The sequence below is a fragment of the Scatophagus argus genome, chromosome 24 (genome assembly GCF_020382885.2).
Source record: "Scatophagus argus isolate fScaArg1 chromosome 24, fScaArg1.pri, whole genome shotgun sequence".
Classification (NCBI taxonomy): domain Eukaryota; kingdom Metazoa; phylum Chordata; class Actinopteri; family Scatophagidae; genus Scatophagus; species Scatophagus argus.
In genome coordinates, this window is record NC_058516.1 from 302,432 (window position 1) to 319,060 (window position 16,629).

Consider the following 16,629-nt stretch of genomic DNA (forward strand, 5'->3'; position numbering starts at 1 on the left):
CACCACACACACAAACACACACGCCGGTGGGTAAAAAACATGCAGCTTCTCATGTGTGGACGAGAACCACTTGAAGTTCTCAGAGACATGAAAACGTTCCTGAATGCAGGTGAGGCCTCCTCACACCTGAACGGACCTCATGTTTTATTGGTCGGTCAACACGTTCGACACGGCGACGTCACCTGGTAAACCACATGAGAAGCTACAGCAGCAAACAGTGGCGTCACTGACTGCGCGCAGCGTTTAATACTCTGCATCGTCAGCCCGTGTCAACAGTCCGTGACGTGAACTCAGCCCACATTACATGAACGCAGCTTCGGTCGGGCGACTGACACATAAAGATGGACAGAAAATCAATTTGACTCCAACACTTTGAGGTTGTGATTGGGAATGTCAAATTAAAGAGTAGAAAATCAAGAAAAGTAAAGTCAACGAGGTCCAACATTTCTAAAAAAAACAACTTGTGAACTCGGAGTGCACCAGAAGGGTTCAGGGCGGACTGCAGTGCACTGAGGACGTGGTTTTTAAAGTACAGGCTCAGCATTAAGCGTCTGGTCAAAGGAGGGAGGGTGGTGCACCGTGCAGGTTTTAGGGTGGAGAAGAACCCACTGAAGGTGCGAGGTGGTGCACGACGGAGGGCGTAGGGTGCTGTTTGAGACCAAGCCTTGTTGCCGACTGGCAAACTCAACTAACCAATCAAACAGTGTTATTTGTACAGAACTAACAGCTGCTAACTGACTGCTAACAGCTCTCTGTCGTTGTTTGTAATAAACTTCATTTTTCATCCAAATCTCAGTGTGTTTGTGTGTCGCTGACTCGAGCTCTGGGCTCCACATGAACCACAACCTGAAGGGGGCCTCATTACAAATCCATCCCGATAACAGCTGCTGTAAAGCAGTAAACTAATTCAACCAATTACAGAACCAGAGATAAGACTGATGAGCCTGAAGTTCAAACTGCGCTGCTCTCAGGTCAACTGACGTTTCATTCACAAACACACAATTCAGAGAGTTTTCTTATATTTTAACTAAAATAGTTTCTTGCATTTTAGGGACAGAAGTGTTCATACCGTGCACTTTAACTGATTAGAAAATGGTGGGCATCTTAAAGGATCAAGCTGGTGTTTCTGAAGGTGTACCAAAGCACACAGGAGATAAAGTCATGGGATGTCACAACGCGTGTCTGTTATCGGCTGCTCACAGATAATCTGACGTGGGTCAAAGGTTTGGCTCTCAGCACATTCACCTTCAAATTAAAAGCACAGACAGGCAACGACTGAGATGAGACGTGCAGTGAAGACGGATGGTGACATGTTGCAGGACGGCTGCCTTCTTTTCAAATGAAATAAAGATGAAAATTTGTGTGATGTGCCAGCATTGAACAGCAAGTCTCATCATGTGACCTCTGACACAGTTTAGCAGATAAAGAGTCATCTGAACGCTGAACAGTGGGAGCATGCAGAGCTTAGGTAGGTCAGCCAGAGCAGCCTGCAGGCTTTTATTGTGAAAAGCAGAGGGGAGTGAAGTCCACAGCTGTGCAGTTACATAAAGTTTATGTTCCATGTGAAGTTTTCTGACACCTGAAGATTATCACGTAGATGACGGCGACGGCTATAAGAGCGGCTGCTCAGCGTCCTGCAGTGCAGTCTGGGAAAAACCCGAGAAGTCAAGCATGCAGTCCATAATTGCAAGGAACGGAGTGGAAACACCAGAGCCGCTGAAAGCTCAAGTGGAAGGTGAGTTCAAACTTCTGCTGGTTTCTGAGTCGGAATCGGCTGCCGGTCCAGTTTGATCCGCATGTGCTCACCATGTGTTCAACTGCCCACGGACTTCATCGGAAATAAACACCACGTGAGGAGGAAGCTCAGCTCTCAGCGGTCTGAGTGCAGATTCTGTGCTGGCTGAAACAATTTAACCAACAATTTCACTGAATCGATTATTCTGCACACATTCCGAGAAGCGATGAATCATTTTCAAGCAAACATAAAGAAAATTAAATGTTTTCTGGTTGCAGCCACTCCAGTCAACAACTTTCTGCTTTTCTTTGTCAAATATCAAACTGGGTATCTTGAGGCTGCTGGCCGGACATTGAACTGAAGGCATTAATGAGCTCTGACCTGCAGGCTCCATCCCGTCCTGGCTGCAGGGGACTCTGCTGAGGAACGGGCCTGGACTTTTCTCCGTGGGCAGCTCCCAGTACAACCACTGGTTTGACGGCCTGTCGCTGATCCACAGCTTCACCTTCTGCAACGGTGCCACAATCACACTCACATCACCATCACAGCATTAGTGTTTACAGTCCAACTCACAGAGAACCCAAAGGGAAGATCTGGTACCTGCTCATGGTGCAGCTGCTCACAGGTGTGATGCCGTTTCAGGTGAGGTGACCTACAGGAGTAAGTTTCTGAAGAGCGAAACCTACAAAAGGAACATCAAGGCCGACCGCATCGTCGTCTCTGAGTTTGGGACCATGGTCTACCCAGATCCCTGCAAAAACATCTTTTCCAGGTACGTCCAGGAGACTCAGGATCTGTTTGGTCCTGCTGGTTGAAGTTTGTTTTGATTAAAACCACAAAACCTTTTGTGTCACTGCCTGTCAGGGCTTTCACACACCTCTGTAATATCATCCCTGACTTCACTGACAACAACTTGATCAACATCATCCGCTACGGTCGGGACTACTACGCCTCCTCTGAGGTCAACTACATGAACCAGATTGATCCTGCTACCCTGGAGACTGTTGGCAGGGTGAGTTCACGTCCACAGGTTCTTTGGTCTGGAACGAAATCATCGTCAGACTCACGTGTTCTCTGCCAAACTCCAGATTAACTACAGGAACCACATCGCTCTGAACTTGGCGACGGCTCACCCTCACTACGATGATGAGGGCAACACCTACAACATGGGCACCGCCATCATGGGCTTAGGTCGGCCAAAATACGTCATCTTCAAGGTCCCGTTTGAAGCTTCAGGTAATGTGATCGAGACGAAGGCTTCATGTCGAGCTCCTGATGAGACCACAGTGAGAAAAAACTCTCTTCATGTCTCAGACGATTCGATGAAGCAAAGTCACCGGAGCTCCGGGGTTCACATCTTCATGTAATCCAATTACTGCGCCACTGATCTCTGATTTGTATGCAACATTGTACAGTAATGAGTGCACATACTCACCCATCCTCCATCCACCAAGTATAAATGACTTATTCTGTACTTCTCTCATTCTCTCATTATCTACTTAACTATTTAATGACTTTCTAAATTACCTTTACCCCTCATTCCTGTTCTAGATTCATACGTTTGTATGTCGGTGCTGAGGGCAAAGTGAAACCGGAGTCAAACTCCTTGTGTGTGTGCACATACTTGGCCAGTAAAGCCGATTCTGATGCTGCTGTCATAACTCATGAACAACATGTGTAGCAGCCGGAGGCGAGTTGTTGTGCTTACAATTATTACGTATTTGGTTTAAGATTCAAAGGACCTCAAACCTCTGAGAGGCCTGACACACTAAAGTGTGACAGCCCAGCTGCAGGTACATAACATCACCTGTCATCAAAGAGTGATCAGTGAACAGTTCAGGCTCTTCACCACCAGGTGTCAGGCTGGGTTCTCTGAAAGGACCCCACTGCTTCTGTAGTGCAAACTGAATAACAACTGAAACGTTTTTACCAACAGCCTGATGAGGTTGATAAAATTAATACTTACAGAACTGAACTGTTTGTTGCAGATAAAGAACACAAGAAGCCGGCGCTGAGGAAAGTCCAGCAGGTCTGCTCGGTTCCCTTTCGTTCCTCTCTGTTCCCGAGCTACTTCCACAGCTTTGGCATGACCGACAACTACATCGTGTTCGTGGAGCAGCCCTTTAAACTGGACGTGGTCAAACTGGCCACGGCCTACTTCAGAGGGGTCAACTGGGGAGGCTGCCTCAAGTTCGATAAGGACGATGTCGTAAGTCCCACACTTTGATTTCCTGTTGTCAGAACAGCCTTGACAGAAACTGATCAATGTGGCAGCAGTGGGGGAAAACAAACCAGAAACTGACTGAACCTTTTCTCCCCAGACTCTGTTTCACCTCATCAACAAAAAGACAGGAAAGACAGTGTCCACTCGTTTCTATGGCGACGCCCTGGTGGTTTTTCATCACATCAATGCGTACGAGGATGACGGGCACGTGGTTTTCGACCTGATCAGCTACAAGGACAGCAAATTGTATGACATGTTCTACATCGAGAACATGAGACAGGAGACCAGCAACTTCATCCAGTCCAACAAGACCTTCTCCCCGCCAGTCTGCAAGAGGTTCGTCCTGCCTCTCAACGTCAGCCGGGTACAGTCAGACTAAAACACAGCTCAGACACTAACTGTAACGTACACCTGATTGTTTGGTGAAGTGTCCGTCAGGGTGAAGAGCGTGTGGTCGTGTGATTTCCAGGAATCTCCCAAAGGCTCAAACTTGGTGACTCTGACGGACACGACGGCGCAGGCGCTGATGCAGGAGGACGGCTCGATCTACTGCCTGCCAGACAATCTGTTTGAAGGTTCGTTCGCGTTGTTACCGCTACACTGTTGGTCTGTGTGGTTTAAACGGCTAACCTTCCCTAACCAACCGGTCTGACTCGTCCTCAGGGCTGGAGCTGCCAGGAATCAACTACGACTTCAACGCTAAGAAGTACAGGTACTTCTACGGCTCCAGGGTGGAGTGGTCTCCTCATCCCAACAAGGTGGACACCTTCAGCACCATCAACAGCCAATAGTTCAGATGTTTCAATCTGGACCAGTAAAAAAACCCCAAAAACTGAGCTTGATTTTAATTCTCTGTCTCGTCCAACAGATCGCCAAGTTTGACATCGTCAGCAGGAAGCACATCGAGTGGCACCAGGAGTCCTGCTACCCCTCAGAGCCTGTGTTTGTTGCCTCTCCAGGAGCTGTGGACGAAGACGATGGTGAGTCCTTTGCTTCGTCCAACTTTTTAGACACCACAGCAGAAGTGACGACAAAACATCTGGACCCCACAGGATCATCTGTTCTCCGTTGTCCTTCCTGTAGGGGTGATCCTATCGTCCGTCGTCTCTCCGGATCCCGACATCTCTCCGTTCATGCTCGTCCTCGACGCCAAGAGCTTCAAGGAAATCGCCCGAGCCTCCATCCCCGCCAGTGTCCACATCGACCTTCATGGACTCTTCATCCCCGCCGCCGTCTGACAGCCAGCACGGCGGATGCACTGGTTATTTATTCCTTTGTGCAAATCCTGTACGATTCTGCTTCTCTAATGTTAGTTAACCTTAAGCTTTCTGCTCTGTGGACACGCAGCCTGCAGTTCAGCCCACGTTTCACTGAGCGACTGGTCACATGACCCACGGTCATGTGTTGAGCAGTTGATACAGGAAGACAGGAAGTTTGGTCACGTTTGACTGTTCTCCCTGGCGTTAATCACACGCTTGAGGACCATCAGAAACACTGATGACTGGTGTGCTGGCAGATCCTGAAGGATTAACTTTGATTTAAGGGACTATTTAACGTTAACAGGCAGAATTACATTTCCTGACACCCTCCACCCTTCTTCTCTTCAGCGCCCTCTTCAGGACAGAGTTTTTAAAGGTAAATGTTTTGCTTTGCTTGTTTTGCCATCCTTTTGTGTTTAACTGAAAGCTGAAGGTTTGATGTGTTGACGGTTTCACACCAAAGCTTTACAGATTTTAATAAATCCATCAGCTGCTTAACGACCAACAAACACATCAGCCTTTTGTCTGGTTTCTTTCCCCTGAAATGGGCTTTTTAAGGACTCAAGCACTGACAGAATTCTGCACAGGACCTCAAAACACATCAGACCTGCGAAGACTTCACAGAACACACTTAAATTCTTCTGAATTTGTCGGACGCGGGTCATTTTGTCTGGACTGGATCAAACTGGTTTTGTCTCAGTTCTTCAGGCTGTGGCAGGCAGAGTTTCGGGGTTTCGGACAGATTTTACATTGCTTTTATTTAGTGTCCCTGAACACACCATCAGTCACTGCTCTGAACTGCATCACCGTGACAACAGCATGAAATGAAGCTCAATAAATGTTGACGGATTAAATATGAAAAATCTGTAACTCAACTTAGAAATGAGCTGAAGCCAGCAAAGTAAGACGGGTCTGGTAATAAAAATCCACTTCTGTCCGGACACTGAAGTGGTCTCGACCAGAGCAGACATCATCATGTCGCTGAGATCTTCTGCACTCCCTCATTTCTACTCGAGTTGTCTGTGAGACAAGCTGATGGTGACAAACTGCTGCAGGCAGCGAAAATCGAACCTTCGTGTTTTTATTGAAAACTGTTTCAGCTTTGGTGGTGAAACTCAGATTTCCTACTGGCACCGGCGTTTAAATGTCTCAGGTTATGATGTCAGCACTGAGGAAATATTACAACGGACCAATTTAGCTCTCAGTTTCTGTGTGACACGATTCAAACATGGAACTCTGAAAAGGCTCCTTCTGCAGGTTTCATCAGAATCAGGGCAATTTATTACATCAACAGTTGCAGCAGAAACAGTTTAAAATCTCCCAGAGGCGACACCCTCTGCGACCCAACCCTCCGCCCTCCAACATGGCCGACAGTCAGCGCTCTGAAGTCTTTAAAGTCGGCGGCGTGGGTGCTGCTGCTTCAGTGATTTGGAGTTTAGTGAAAAGACAAGCAGCCCTGGTGCTGCTCTGTACAATCCCATAATGCACCTGGCGTGGCTGAGCTCACTAACTCGTTAAGCTCGTTAGCCTCAGTCTGGGTGGGGGGGTGGGGTGGGGGGGGCAGACAGGAAGCAGCAGCCACAAATCAGAGCAGAGAAGAAGAAAAAAATAATAACACAATGTTGATGCTGAAGAACAGGCACGTTGGAATACTGAGTGTGTGTGTGTGTGTGTGTGTGTGTGTGTGTGTGTGTGTTCTAAACTATCACTGTTTACAACAGTGGAAAAAACAGTTCGTTTCTCACAGAAAAACACTTTCACATCTTTTTTTTCTTTTGACTTTTTGTCCTCCCGTCGTCGTCTTGTCACCGCAGGAGAAAGTGTGTGTGTGAGCGTGTGTGAATGTGTGTGTTCAGGCCCCTTAGATGATCTCGAAGGTCTTCTTCAGCTCCATGATCAGCTGCCAATCACTTTTCTGCATCTCGTCTCTGAACCAGCTCTTCAGGGCGTCGATGGACGCACGAGTGATCTGAAACACACAAACACACACCGAGGTCATCACAGCGAACACGCGCACGCGCACACACACACACACACACACACACACACACCTGCGCCACTGATCAAACTCAGGAGGAAAAGAGAAAAACTGAAGGAAGCTCACTGCTGAGCTGCTGTCATTGAAACTCAATACTTACTGCTGGCATTTCACAATAAAAGCCTGCAGGAGACGGAGGACTGACACTAACCTGTAAACTATCTCACAAAGCAGCACGTCAAAACAGTAGGGCTGTAATCTCGCAGTCGACTGGTTGATTTATTGGTCGCTGCGTTCTGGCTCGACCAAATTCTGATTGGTCGAAATTTTGCTGCGTTAATTTAATCAAGTACCAAGTGCTAATGCGGGTGTTTTCAGAGCACCTGGCTTCACAGGTAACAGTCTGTCTTCAGAACACCCCCCTTGTCGGCCAAGAATTTCTTTGGTTGATTACAGCCCCAGGAAACAGACAAAGTGTTTTCAACAACACGATCCAGTCTGTTCACCAAAATAAAAGCACCGTTATAATAATTTTAAGTAAACAAAATCTATGACATCATCAGCGCCCACACAATCAACACTGAGTTCATCATCAGCCTTCCTTCTGTTCTTTTGGTCTGTCTTCACCTCATGTCATTTCTGTCTCCTGTCGAGGACATGCTGCCCTCGAGCTCATCGTCCAATCACACGCCTTCCCTCCAGAAGACAATGTCTACATTTGTCACCTTTGTTGTTGGTCTTAAATAAAGCACACCTGTTTAGCCCCGCCCTCCTCAGTGGGTGAACCCTCACCTTGCTGACAATGATGTCGGTGGCTTCAAAATGGCGGCCGTACATCTTGGGCGACTCCCCGGGAATGGGCTCGATCTTGACGCAGATCTCCTGGCCTTTCTTGGCGCTGTCGACGGACTTGTGATTCATCTCGATGCTGGTGACCACGCCGATGTCCACAAACTGAAACGTGTCAGGGACAAAAATAAACACCAGCGTCCTTCACTTACCAAACCAAACGCACACACCTTCCATCTGTGCGTGTCTCACCCCTTTGCTGGGGACACAGAGCGGCGTCCCCTGTCGCAGGACTCCGGCCTCGACAGTCACGCCCATCACGATGGGATCTCTGGAGTTGAAGATGAACTGAGGAAGAACTCGCAGCTTGACGGGGAACACGGCGACGTGCCTGGAGGGACACAGAGAGAGACGCGCTCAGAGACGGGCGGCCGGAGACACTAAGATGAAACATGTCCCGGGGGGGCGTCCTACTTGAACTCGTCCTGTTTGGCCTTCTTGTAGTCCTCTCTGTACTTGGTGAAGGCATCGAACAGATGGTAGATGATTTCAGCTGAGAAGATCCGAACTCCCAGGCTGTCAGCCATCTCCTGACTCTCCCTCTCCACCTTCACGTCAAAAGCCAGGATCACCGCGTACCTGCACAAACCACGACAACACAGTCCACGTTTAGACCCAACTCGCCGTCAGCAGCTAAAACCCTCGCCAACAGGAAGAGACTGACGTACTGCGGGTCGTGTTCCAGCATCGTCGACGCCTTCATCACGTCCTTCTTATGAACTGGACCGATGTTGATCCCCGCGTACTGCAGGACCAGAGAGACAGGGCAAAAATCAGACAGACAGGTCAACAGCAGACAGGTGGGTTAACAGACAGACAGGCAGGTAACCAGACAGACAGACAGGCAGGTAACCAGACAGACAGGCAGGCAGGCAGATAACCAGACAGGCAGGTACTCACGGGGACCTTGGACGTTCTGAGGAACTCGAGCAGAGCCTCCAGAGACCCCAGTGTGGATGCCTGGACGTAAACTCCCTTCTCTTCCAGTTTGATGGAGCTCAGAGTCTGTTTGAGCTCCCGCACCAGTTCATCCTGAAAACCAGCACCCGTCAGTCAGCTGAGTCTCACACAGCCAGTAAAGTCTGCTTTAAAAACCAGCCTGCTGCTGATCAGCATCCAATTTATCCAGATTTGTGGCTCATATTTAGTAAAGCGTGCGCTGGTGTGTGTGTGTGTGTGTGCGTGCATGTGTGCATGTGTGTGTTACCCTCAGGACAGGGATTTCATCATCCTTGTAAGCCACCAGCAGGGGGAGTCCCGCGAGCGCCTTCTCCAGGTCTTTACCCAGAATCTTCACACCCTGAGACGTGGACACCTCCTTGTGCTTCTCGTACTGATTCTGCACACATCGATCAATCAATACGTCAGTCAATACAGCAGGCACCTCATCAATACAGAACACAGAAGTAAACGATCTGAATCTGTCACCTTCACTCTGAGCTCCTTCAGAGGAGGCGGCAGCAGCAGGCCTCTGATCTGCGTTACGATTGGTCCCTCCACCCCGGGAACGATGATGGTCTCTCCCTCCCGCAGACGGCCGTTAATCAGGATGACGTCTATCGTGGTTCCCATCCCAGGCAGGGCTTTCACCTGAACACACAGAACCCATCAGGCGCCTTCGTGCAGACTGGAGGAAAACTCGCAGAGTGAGCCTCTCTTACCTCCATGACCTGAGCTCGCAGCTCGTCGCAGTGTGCCAGTCGGCGGGCTAACATGGTCTGAGTGAGCTCCACCAACAGGGCGATGAGATTTCCCATCCCATCGCCGCTGTGGGCCGAGGTTGGAACCAACGACACGAACGTGCGGGGGTCCTTATTCTCGTAGAACAAGGCGGCATTGAGACCCTGAAGAACAACAACAACACATCTTAGTTTAGATGGCCGCGAGTAAGCAGCGTTCTGGAGACACCTGCTGTGATTGGTTGCCGAGTGGCGACATCACCTGCTGAGCGAACTCCACGATGATGGCCTTGGATCTCTCGTCAAACTCGTCCTTGGTGTTCTTCTTCTGCTTCTTCAGCGTGGCCACGACGTCAGTGTCCGGACTCTTCTTCCAGTCATACAGACGGTCGATCTGAACATACGTGAGGTCAGAAATCAGAGGGAGAAGAAGAGGAGGAGGAGGAGGAGAACACACCTGATGATGAAGAGAGGACACACCTTGTTCAGGGCAACGATGAAGGGACACTTCTTCTCCTTCAGCAGGTTGATGGACTCGAGGGTCTGAGGCTCCAGGCCATGCATGATGTCCACCACCAGGATGGCGATGTCACACAGAGAGCTGCCCCTGTTCCTCAGGTTACTGAGCACACACACAGAACAGTTACTGAGGACCACCTCAGACCGGTTCTTCACTGGGAACACGATCGACCTCAGGGAACACTGACACTATTTACACAGCGCGCGCGCGTGTGTGTGTGTGTGTGTGTATGTGTCTATGTGTTACCTAAAGGATTCATGTCCTGGTGTGTCGATGATCAGCATGCCGGGGATCTTCAGGTTTTCTTTGTCAAACTGCATAAACATTCAAATGAATCCAGACTTAAAGACCCAGAGCCGACAGCTGTGTGTGTGTGTGTGTGTGAGTGAGTGAGTGTGCGTGTGTGTCTGTTCATACGTTTTTAACCATCTTCGTCTGCTCCTCGATCGTCTCTTTGGGGACATTTGTGGCTCCGATCTGCTGTGTGATTCCTCCAGCCTCACCGTCCTGAACATGAGTGTGTCGCAGCTGTGCGCACACACACGCACACACACACACACACACACAGAGCCAGATGACAGGGTTAGCAGAGCATCACGAGGCCGTCACACAGCGAACAGGATGAACGGTTCAGGCCACCTTGTCGAGGATCTTGGTCTTTCCCGTGTCGACGTGTCCCAGCACACAGACCACCGGGGCTCTCAGTCTGTCCACGTCTGTGTTCTTCAGGTTCTCCGCTTTTCGTTTCTATGTGAACACAGAGAGACTGTTAGTCAGGGACGGGGGAAAAAAAGAGACGAGCTCTCACTCCTTCCGGGTTTCTCTCACCTCTATCCTCCTCTTGGCTCGGTCGTACAGTCGCTCCTCCTTCGTCCTGCTGTCGTCATCGTCGCTCTCGCTGCTCTCCTCCTCGCTCTCCTTCGCTGCCCTCCTCTTCGTCTGACCTGCCGCCGTCGCCTCCCTCTCCCCCTCGCCTTCCTCGTCGCTGTCCTCCTCCTCGTCATCGTCTTCCTCCTCGTCCTCCTCGTCCTCTTCGTCGTCTTCCTCCTCCTCGTCTTCCTCGCTGCCTGCAGGCTGAGGAGGTGCGGCCGTCTCCTCCTTCACCTCGATGTGGACTTTCTTCAACTCTGAGACACAAAGACACACAAACAAATTATAGAATCATTTGTCAAAACGTTGGGGATTGACTTCATCCTACTCAGAGTCTGCCCTGAAGCTGCGAGCGAATAACGCTGAGCAGTCATCTCACCTTTCTCCTCGTCGGTGGCGATGGCCTCCCAGTCGTCCACGGCGGCGTCCGGCTTCACCTCTGCACACAGACGGACACAAACAACAGGAAGAGAAGAAGAACAAGTCGTCATCGTGATGAGAAGAAGCGCTCAGCACTCTTCACCTGCCTGCTGACCCCTGCTCTCACCTGGCTCCGCCGCTGGACTCTCAGCCTCCGTCTCCATGGCAACAGGCTCTGGAGTCTCCGACGTCGGCGAGGTGACCTCTGAGGTTTCTAAGAGGAACGGAGCGATGAGACAATTAGGTTTTTGTTTGGGTCTTTGATGCACTGGAGGAGCGGCGGTCTGGTACCTTCGGGGGTTTGGGCGTTGGGCTTCTTCTTCCTCTTGTCTCCGTAAACCGGCTTCTTCTTTGGCATCGAGTCTTTGGATGGCACTTCAACACCTGCGCAGTAAACGCAGTCAGCTGTGACATCCTTTTAATCTGAATGCTGTCACAGCACCAGCAGGGACGAGCGTCCCCACAGACAAACTGTTCAGACGATGTGATTGGTGGACCGACTCTCACCCTGAGCCTGAAGCATCTTCAGCGTGGCCTCGGCCCGAGCTCGGGCCTCCCTCTGGGATTTAGTCAGCAGCTTCCCCTCCTTCTTCAGACGCTCCTTCCTCTCCTTCTCCTTCTGCTTCTTCTTCTCCCTGCGCTCCTGCTCCAGACGCTCCTAAAGGGACACACGCAGGGGAGGTCAAAGGTCACAGCGAAGGCTGACGGATGACATCAGAAACTGAAGCTGAAGGTGGAGGTGTCGTACCTGCTCCTGCCTCTGCCTCTCCAGCTCCTCCAGCCTCCTCAGCCGCTCCTCCTCCTCCTTCCTGGCCTGCTCCTCCTCCTACAAATGACAGACAGGCAAACAGACAATCATCTCAGACTTCAAAAGAGACTCACTTCCTAAGTCCAGGACCGCATTTCCCAGATTGCCACACCTCCTTCATCTTGGCCAGCGCTTCCTGCATGGCCTTCACTACGGCCTTGCTGGGCCCCTTCTTCTTCTCCTCCTTCTCTCCCTTCTTCTTCTTCTTGTCTTTCTTCTTTTTGTCGCCCTCGGCATCGTCTACAGAGTGACAGAGAAGAGGAAGAATCACAGAGTGAATGTTCAGATAGATTTTCAAAGAAATTAAGTTTTCATGTTCTATATAACGACAGACAGGAAGTGCCATCTGACCCTCTGCTGCTGGCTCCGCCCCTTCCGGGTCCTCCGTCACTGCTGCAGGAGGAGCTATCTGAGGGGGTGTGGCCTCTGTCGTCTTCTTGTCTGATTCTTTCTTGGGCTCCGTGCTGGCCTCCTCCTTCTCCCTCTCCTTCAGCTTCTTCTGCTTCATCCTCTCCTCCTCCTTCTTCTTCCTCTCCCTCTCTTTCTTCTCCGCCTTCTTCTGTGCCGCCGTCTTCATCTTAAAGCCCCCTCCTTCCTCCTCATCATCCTCCTTGTTGTCATCCTCACCCTCGACCTTCGCTGCCTTGCCTTTGTTCTTGCTCTTCTTTTTGTCGCTCCTGGAGGTGAACTCCTCGTCCTCTGACTCGTCGTCCTCCTTTCCTCGTCCCCCTTTCCTCACACCTTCACCTTCGTCTCTGTCCTCCTCCTCGTCTGACACCGACGCCTTTTTACGCCCTTTCTTGCCGTCTTTGGTCTTTAGGCCGGAACGCGAGCTGCTGTCCTCTTCAGAGTCAGAGGGAGGACCAGCAGGAGCTGCCTGGAGACAAACACAACGAATCAGGACGGAGGCTCACGTGGGACAAAAGTCTGTCTTGACTGACTCAGAGCTCACCTTGTCTTTCTGCTCTTCGTTCCTCTCGTCATTGAGCTGACCTTCATCGCCCTCCTCATCCTCAGGGCTGGCTCCGCCCTTCTTCCCCTTCCTGGTTTTCTTCTTCTCTGGTTTGGGAGGCTCAACGCTCTCCACTTCCTCTGTGGTGTCTGTTTTCTGCAGAGGAGGAAGAAAACCGCAGAAGTTGGGCTGATTGATAACTGATCAGGTGAATAAGATGAACATATGGAAAGAGAATCACATAAACACGAGCTCCAGTTTGTTTGGTAAATCAGCACTTTGGTTTTCCAGGTTGAAAAGAAAACTCTGAATCAGAAAGTGGGAGGATGTGGAGATGATGAAGAACGAAGACGCCAACACAGAGGCTCCACACTGTGACTCATTCACCTGAGGAGAGGAAGAGCAAGGTGTGACTGTGAGGTGAGGTTACCTTCGCCTTCCCTCCCTGAGTCTCCAGAGACAGCTCCTCCAATTCCTTCAGGATGTCGTCCTCACTGCAGGAGGACAAAGACAAGCACACATCAGTAGGTGAGTTTCCATCCACGTATTAGGAGCGACAACAAAACCGAGAAGAAGAGGAAGAGGAGGAGGAGGAGGAGGAGGAGGAAGGGGTGACGCAGTGTCGTACTCAAAGTCGTCCTTCTTGGCTCCTTTCTTCTTCTTCTTCCCTTTTGGTTCCTTAGAGGCTCCAGCTCCTTCGATCTCTGCCGCCAGAGCGTCGATGTCGATGCTGTCATCTTTGGCACTGTGGACAGATCAATCATCAGATCAATCATCAGATCAATACGACCATCAGATCAGTATGTGACTGTGGGCAGGTCACAGTCTGAGCCAGCAGTGCAGGCTTTAAACTGTGACTGAGACTCTCTGTGGTCACAACAATATGAAGGGATGAAAAGCTGCTGACTCTGTGCTCTCTTTTATTCCCCATCAGCCCCCTGCCGCACAGCAAACTGCCATCTGACCTGAGAACAGCTTCGGCAGAGAAAACTCACATCCTCCTGTACACGCTGCGACTAAATTAGACTCAGAAAATGACAAACGCAACCCCAAAAACAGACCACCAAACACACCACAGAACTCACAATAAACTGACGTAACTGAAGCTGTTGAGCAAACGTAAGAGAGCCAAAGTACTGAAGTACAGAACAAGTATTTCATATTTGCCTGCACTTACGTTCCATTGTTTGTTTAACATGAACATTTTGAGAAGGATCCTTTAATTGTGGTTATTAGTGACTTGTGGTGACGACGATGATGACACACAGCAGAGACAGACTGTGGACCCGAGTCTGTCCAGTGGACAGTTTTCCTACCAGTCCCTGCCGAGTGACTGTGTGTCCAAATAAATAAAGTGTCTTTGTGCTCAGCGAGTCTGAGTGAACTCCTGCAGGAGCAGAGTCCACAGTCCTGAGGAGGTGCAGTTTCTCCCTCAGCTGCTACCCCAGAGTCCACGTGTGTTCACTGTGTTCTTCTGTGATGGCTGAGACAGACTCGGACAGACTCGGACTTACAACACGCTGACATGAAGAGCACCAACAGGGCGGGATAATATGATCATGTAAAATTAGCTGTCACTGACGGAGCTCAGGTGTGCAATGACGTCACTCAAGAGTGGCTAGTCAGCAGGTGAACATTTACCCACCATTACATCAGCCTTTTCAGATGAACAGCTAACGTTAGCTGTCACACCGCCAACAACTAGCTTCGCAGCTCAAGTCAAGGATCCTGGTTGTCCCACTTATTAGCATTTAGCAGCTAGCTTTCACGGGTTAAAGTTCATGTTGTTAAAGAGCAATTTGGGGCTGTTTTCCTGACTCTCAGGTCTAATACCGACACACAGGTTCGGACTGACGGTCAGACCTGAGAAGAACTAACGTTAACCAGCCGGCTCCGTGAAAACTAATGCTAAGCTAGCACAGTAACCGAGCAGATTTGTCGAGCTAACGGCAACAAACCCAGCAGCAAAGCTGTAGACAAGTCCTTACCGGCGGGGCTGGCCCAGGTGAGCCCGTGTCCGCCCGCCTGCTAGTTGTGTAATTCATCTTAAGCCATTTTGAGGCTATTTAAATCATCACCTGCACACACACTTAGACTGACTCGTGGTTAGCCTAGCGCCACTAGCAGCTAGCTACCAGCTTAACCAGCGGGATAACGGGCCCGGACTGACGTGTTAACGGGAAAGGAAAGTTCATCCTTGTCGGGTGTCAATGTAGAAAGGTGATGTGCGACAGCAGGCGGTGCTTTCTTTACCTGTCCTCTCCGGATTTCTTCTGTTTCTTCCCCATCCTGCAGCTGCGGTTCTCCGGTTCTCTCCGCTAGCCGACACACACGACGGCTCTCATCAAAGATCGCCTACAATCTGACTTGTACAGAAGACTCACTCTGTCGCTTTTCTCTTACTCTCCGATCTCTGTACGCGCTGCCGTTTCCATAGAAACCGATAATGTGCGTACTGTTATTTATTATCTAGAAAATTAAACAAAAATGTAAACCACCCCACACGCAATAACAAATGTAAAGAAAGATTATCTTAAAGTTGAACAAAAAGTACTACATTTGAGAGAATATTTATGTGAAGTCACAAGTAATCTGTCACTTTACATATTAAAAGTTGATGTATTATAACGATGTATTAAAATGTAAATGCGGTATAAGCCCGTGGCAGACACATATCAATATATTTCACAGAAAGCCAGTTTTCACCAACATGATGAGTCAAGGAAAGCATTTGGTTCCAGGACATGATGGCAGAGCGCCGCCTCTTCTTTTTTTCCCTTTCTCAAACGGATCTCCCAGCAGCACGCATGGCCCGACTGAGGAGCCTTGCGCATGCGTCCTGCGAGTCATGGCTACGTTCACGGTTTGAGCCCCAATTGCTATAAATGATCGAGAATAAGAAATTTACGATAGTCCTGTAAGAATTAAAGCTTTTCCTTCCCGCATGGTCAATGAGGCTGTCGAGCTTTTATTTCGAAAGGTCAAAAGAAACAAACAAAAGAGAAAGCTAAGGTTTCCTTTTAGTATGCATTTAATGTGTGGTTTTGTTAAGGTCCAATAGAACTGACGCTCAGCTCTATTTCCTGTCTGCCTGCTTGTTGATGTTAACTTCACACTTTGTGAATCTGTTCTGTATTAGTAAATAATTCTGGTTCTCAAAGGTATTTACATTAAATTAAAGTGAGATATAAGATGGTGTAAACGTTCAGAATTTTCAATGATTAGAAAATAAAAGAACATTGAGTCTGGAGCCCGTAGTTACACATTTCTGCTCAGATTGTATTTTTACTGTCTTGGTGTACTTGTGTATCTGTGTAGCTGATCTGTTTCGTGAA

The 16,629-nt window shown here is 49.5% G+C and overlaps 2 protein-coding genes across 2 annotated transcripts; one reads left to right on the plus strand and one right to left on the minus strand.

The window, feature by feature from the left end:
- Positions 1-1,463: 1,463 nt before the first annotated feature.
- Positions 1,464-5,747, plus strand: bco1l (beta-carotene oxygenase 1, like). The gene is made up of 11 exons (XM_046381848.1): positions 1,464-1,735; positions 2,123-2,251; positions 2,378-2,507; positions 2,600-2,747; positions 2,824-2,971; positions 3,724-3,944; positions 4,057-4,323; positions 4,429-4,534; positions 4,623-4,717; positions 4,828-4,939; positions 5,043-5,747. Exons 1-11 carry the CDS (start codon positions 1,672-1,674, stop codon positions 5,195-5,197), a joined length of 1,575 nt encoding a protein of 524 aa, XP_046237804.1. The 5' UTR covers positions 1,464-1,671; the 3' UTR covers positions 5,198-5,747.
- A 723-nt stretch (positions 5,748-6,470) lies between these two features.
- On the minus strand, positions 6,471-15,705 carry eif5b (eukaryotic translation initiation factor 5B). Its single transcript, XM_046381771.1, has 26 exons — positions 15,548-15,705; positions 13,923-14,039; positions 13,725-13,788; positions 13,295-13,450; positions 12,694-13,219; positions 12,455-12,582; positions 12,283-12,360; positions 12,042-12,192; positions 11,826-11,918; positions 11,662-11,748; positions 11,494-11,553; positions 11,073-11,371; positions 10,884-10,991; positions 10,662-10,772; positions 10,491-10,558; positions 10,205-10,346; positions 9,987-10,118; positions 9,707-9,889; positions 9,474-9,635; positions 9,253-9,384; positions 8,946-9,077; positions 8,714-8,790; positions 8,460-8,624; positions 8,238-8,376; positions 7,989-8,150; positions 6,471-7,187 (listed from the first exon to the last, which is right to left on the minus strand). The coding sequence occupies exons 1-26, from the start codon at positions 15,580-15,582 to the stop codon at positions 7,080-7,082; spliced, it is 3,615 nt and encodes a 1,204-aa protein (XP_046237727.1). The 5' UTR covers positions 15,583-15,705; the 3' UTR covers positions 6,471-7,079.
- Between the last annotated feature and the right edge of the window lie 924 nt (positions 15,706-16,629).

Excerpts from the sequence above, each read along its gene's own strand:
- bco1l (XM_046381848.1), top strand. The coding sequence starts at position 1,672 with ATGCAGTCCATAATTGCAAGGAACGGAGTGGAAACACCAGAGCCGCTG. Across the intron at positions 1,736-2,122 it reads GCTGAAAGCTCAAGTGGAAG|GCTCCATCCCGTCCTGGCTG; the intron begins GTGAGTTCAAAC and ends TCTGACCTGCAG. Across the intron at positions 4,940-5,042 it reads AGCTGTGGACGAAGACGATG|GGGTGATCCTATCGTCCGTC; the intron begins GTGAGTCCTTTG and ends TCCTTCCTGTAG.
- eif5b (XM_046381771.1), bottom strand. The coding sequence starts at position 15,582 with ATGGGGAAGAAACAGAAGAAATCCGGAGAGGACAG. Across the intron at positions 11,372-11,493 it reads CGCCACCGACGAGGAGAAAG|AGTTGAAGAAAGTCCACATC; the intron begins GTGAGATGACTG and ends TTTGTGTCTCAG. Across the intron at positions 10,559-10,661 it reads AGACGAAGATGGTTAAAAAC|TTTGACAAAGAAAACCTGAA; the intron begins GTATGAACAGAC and ends ATGTTTATGCAG.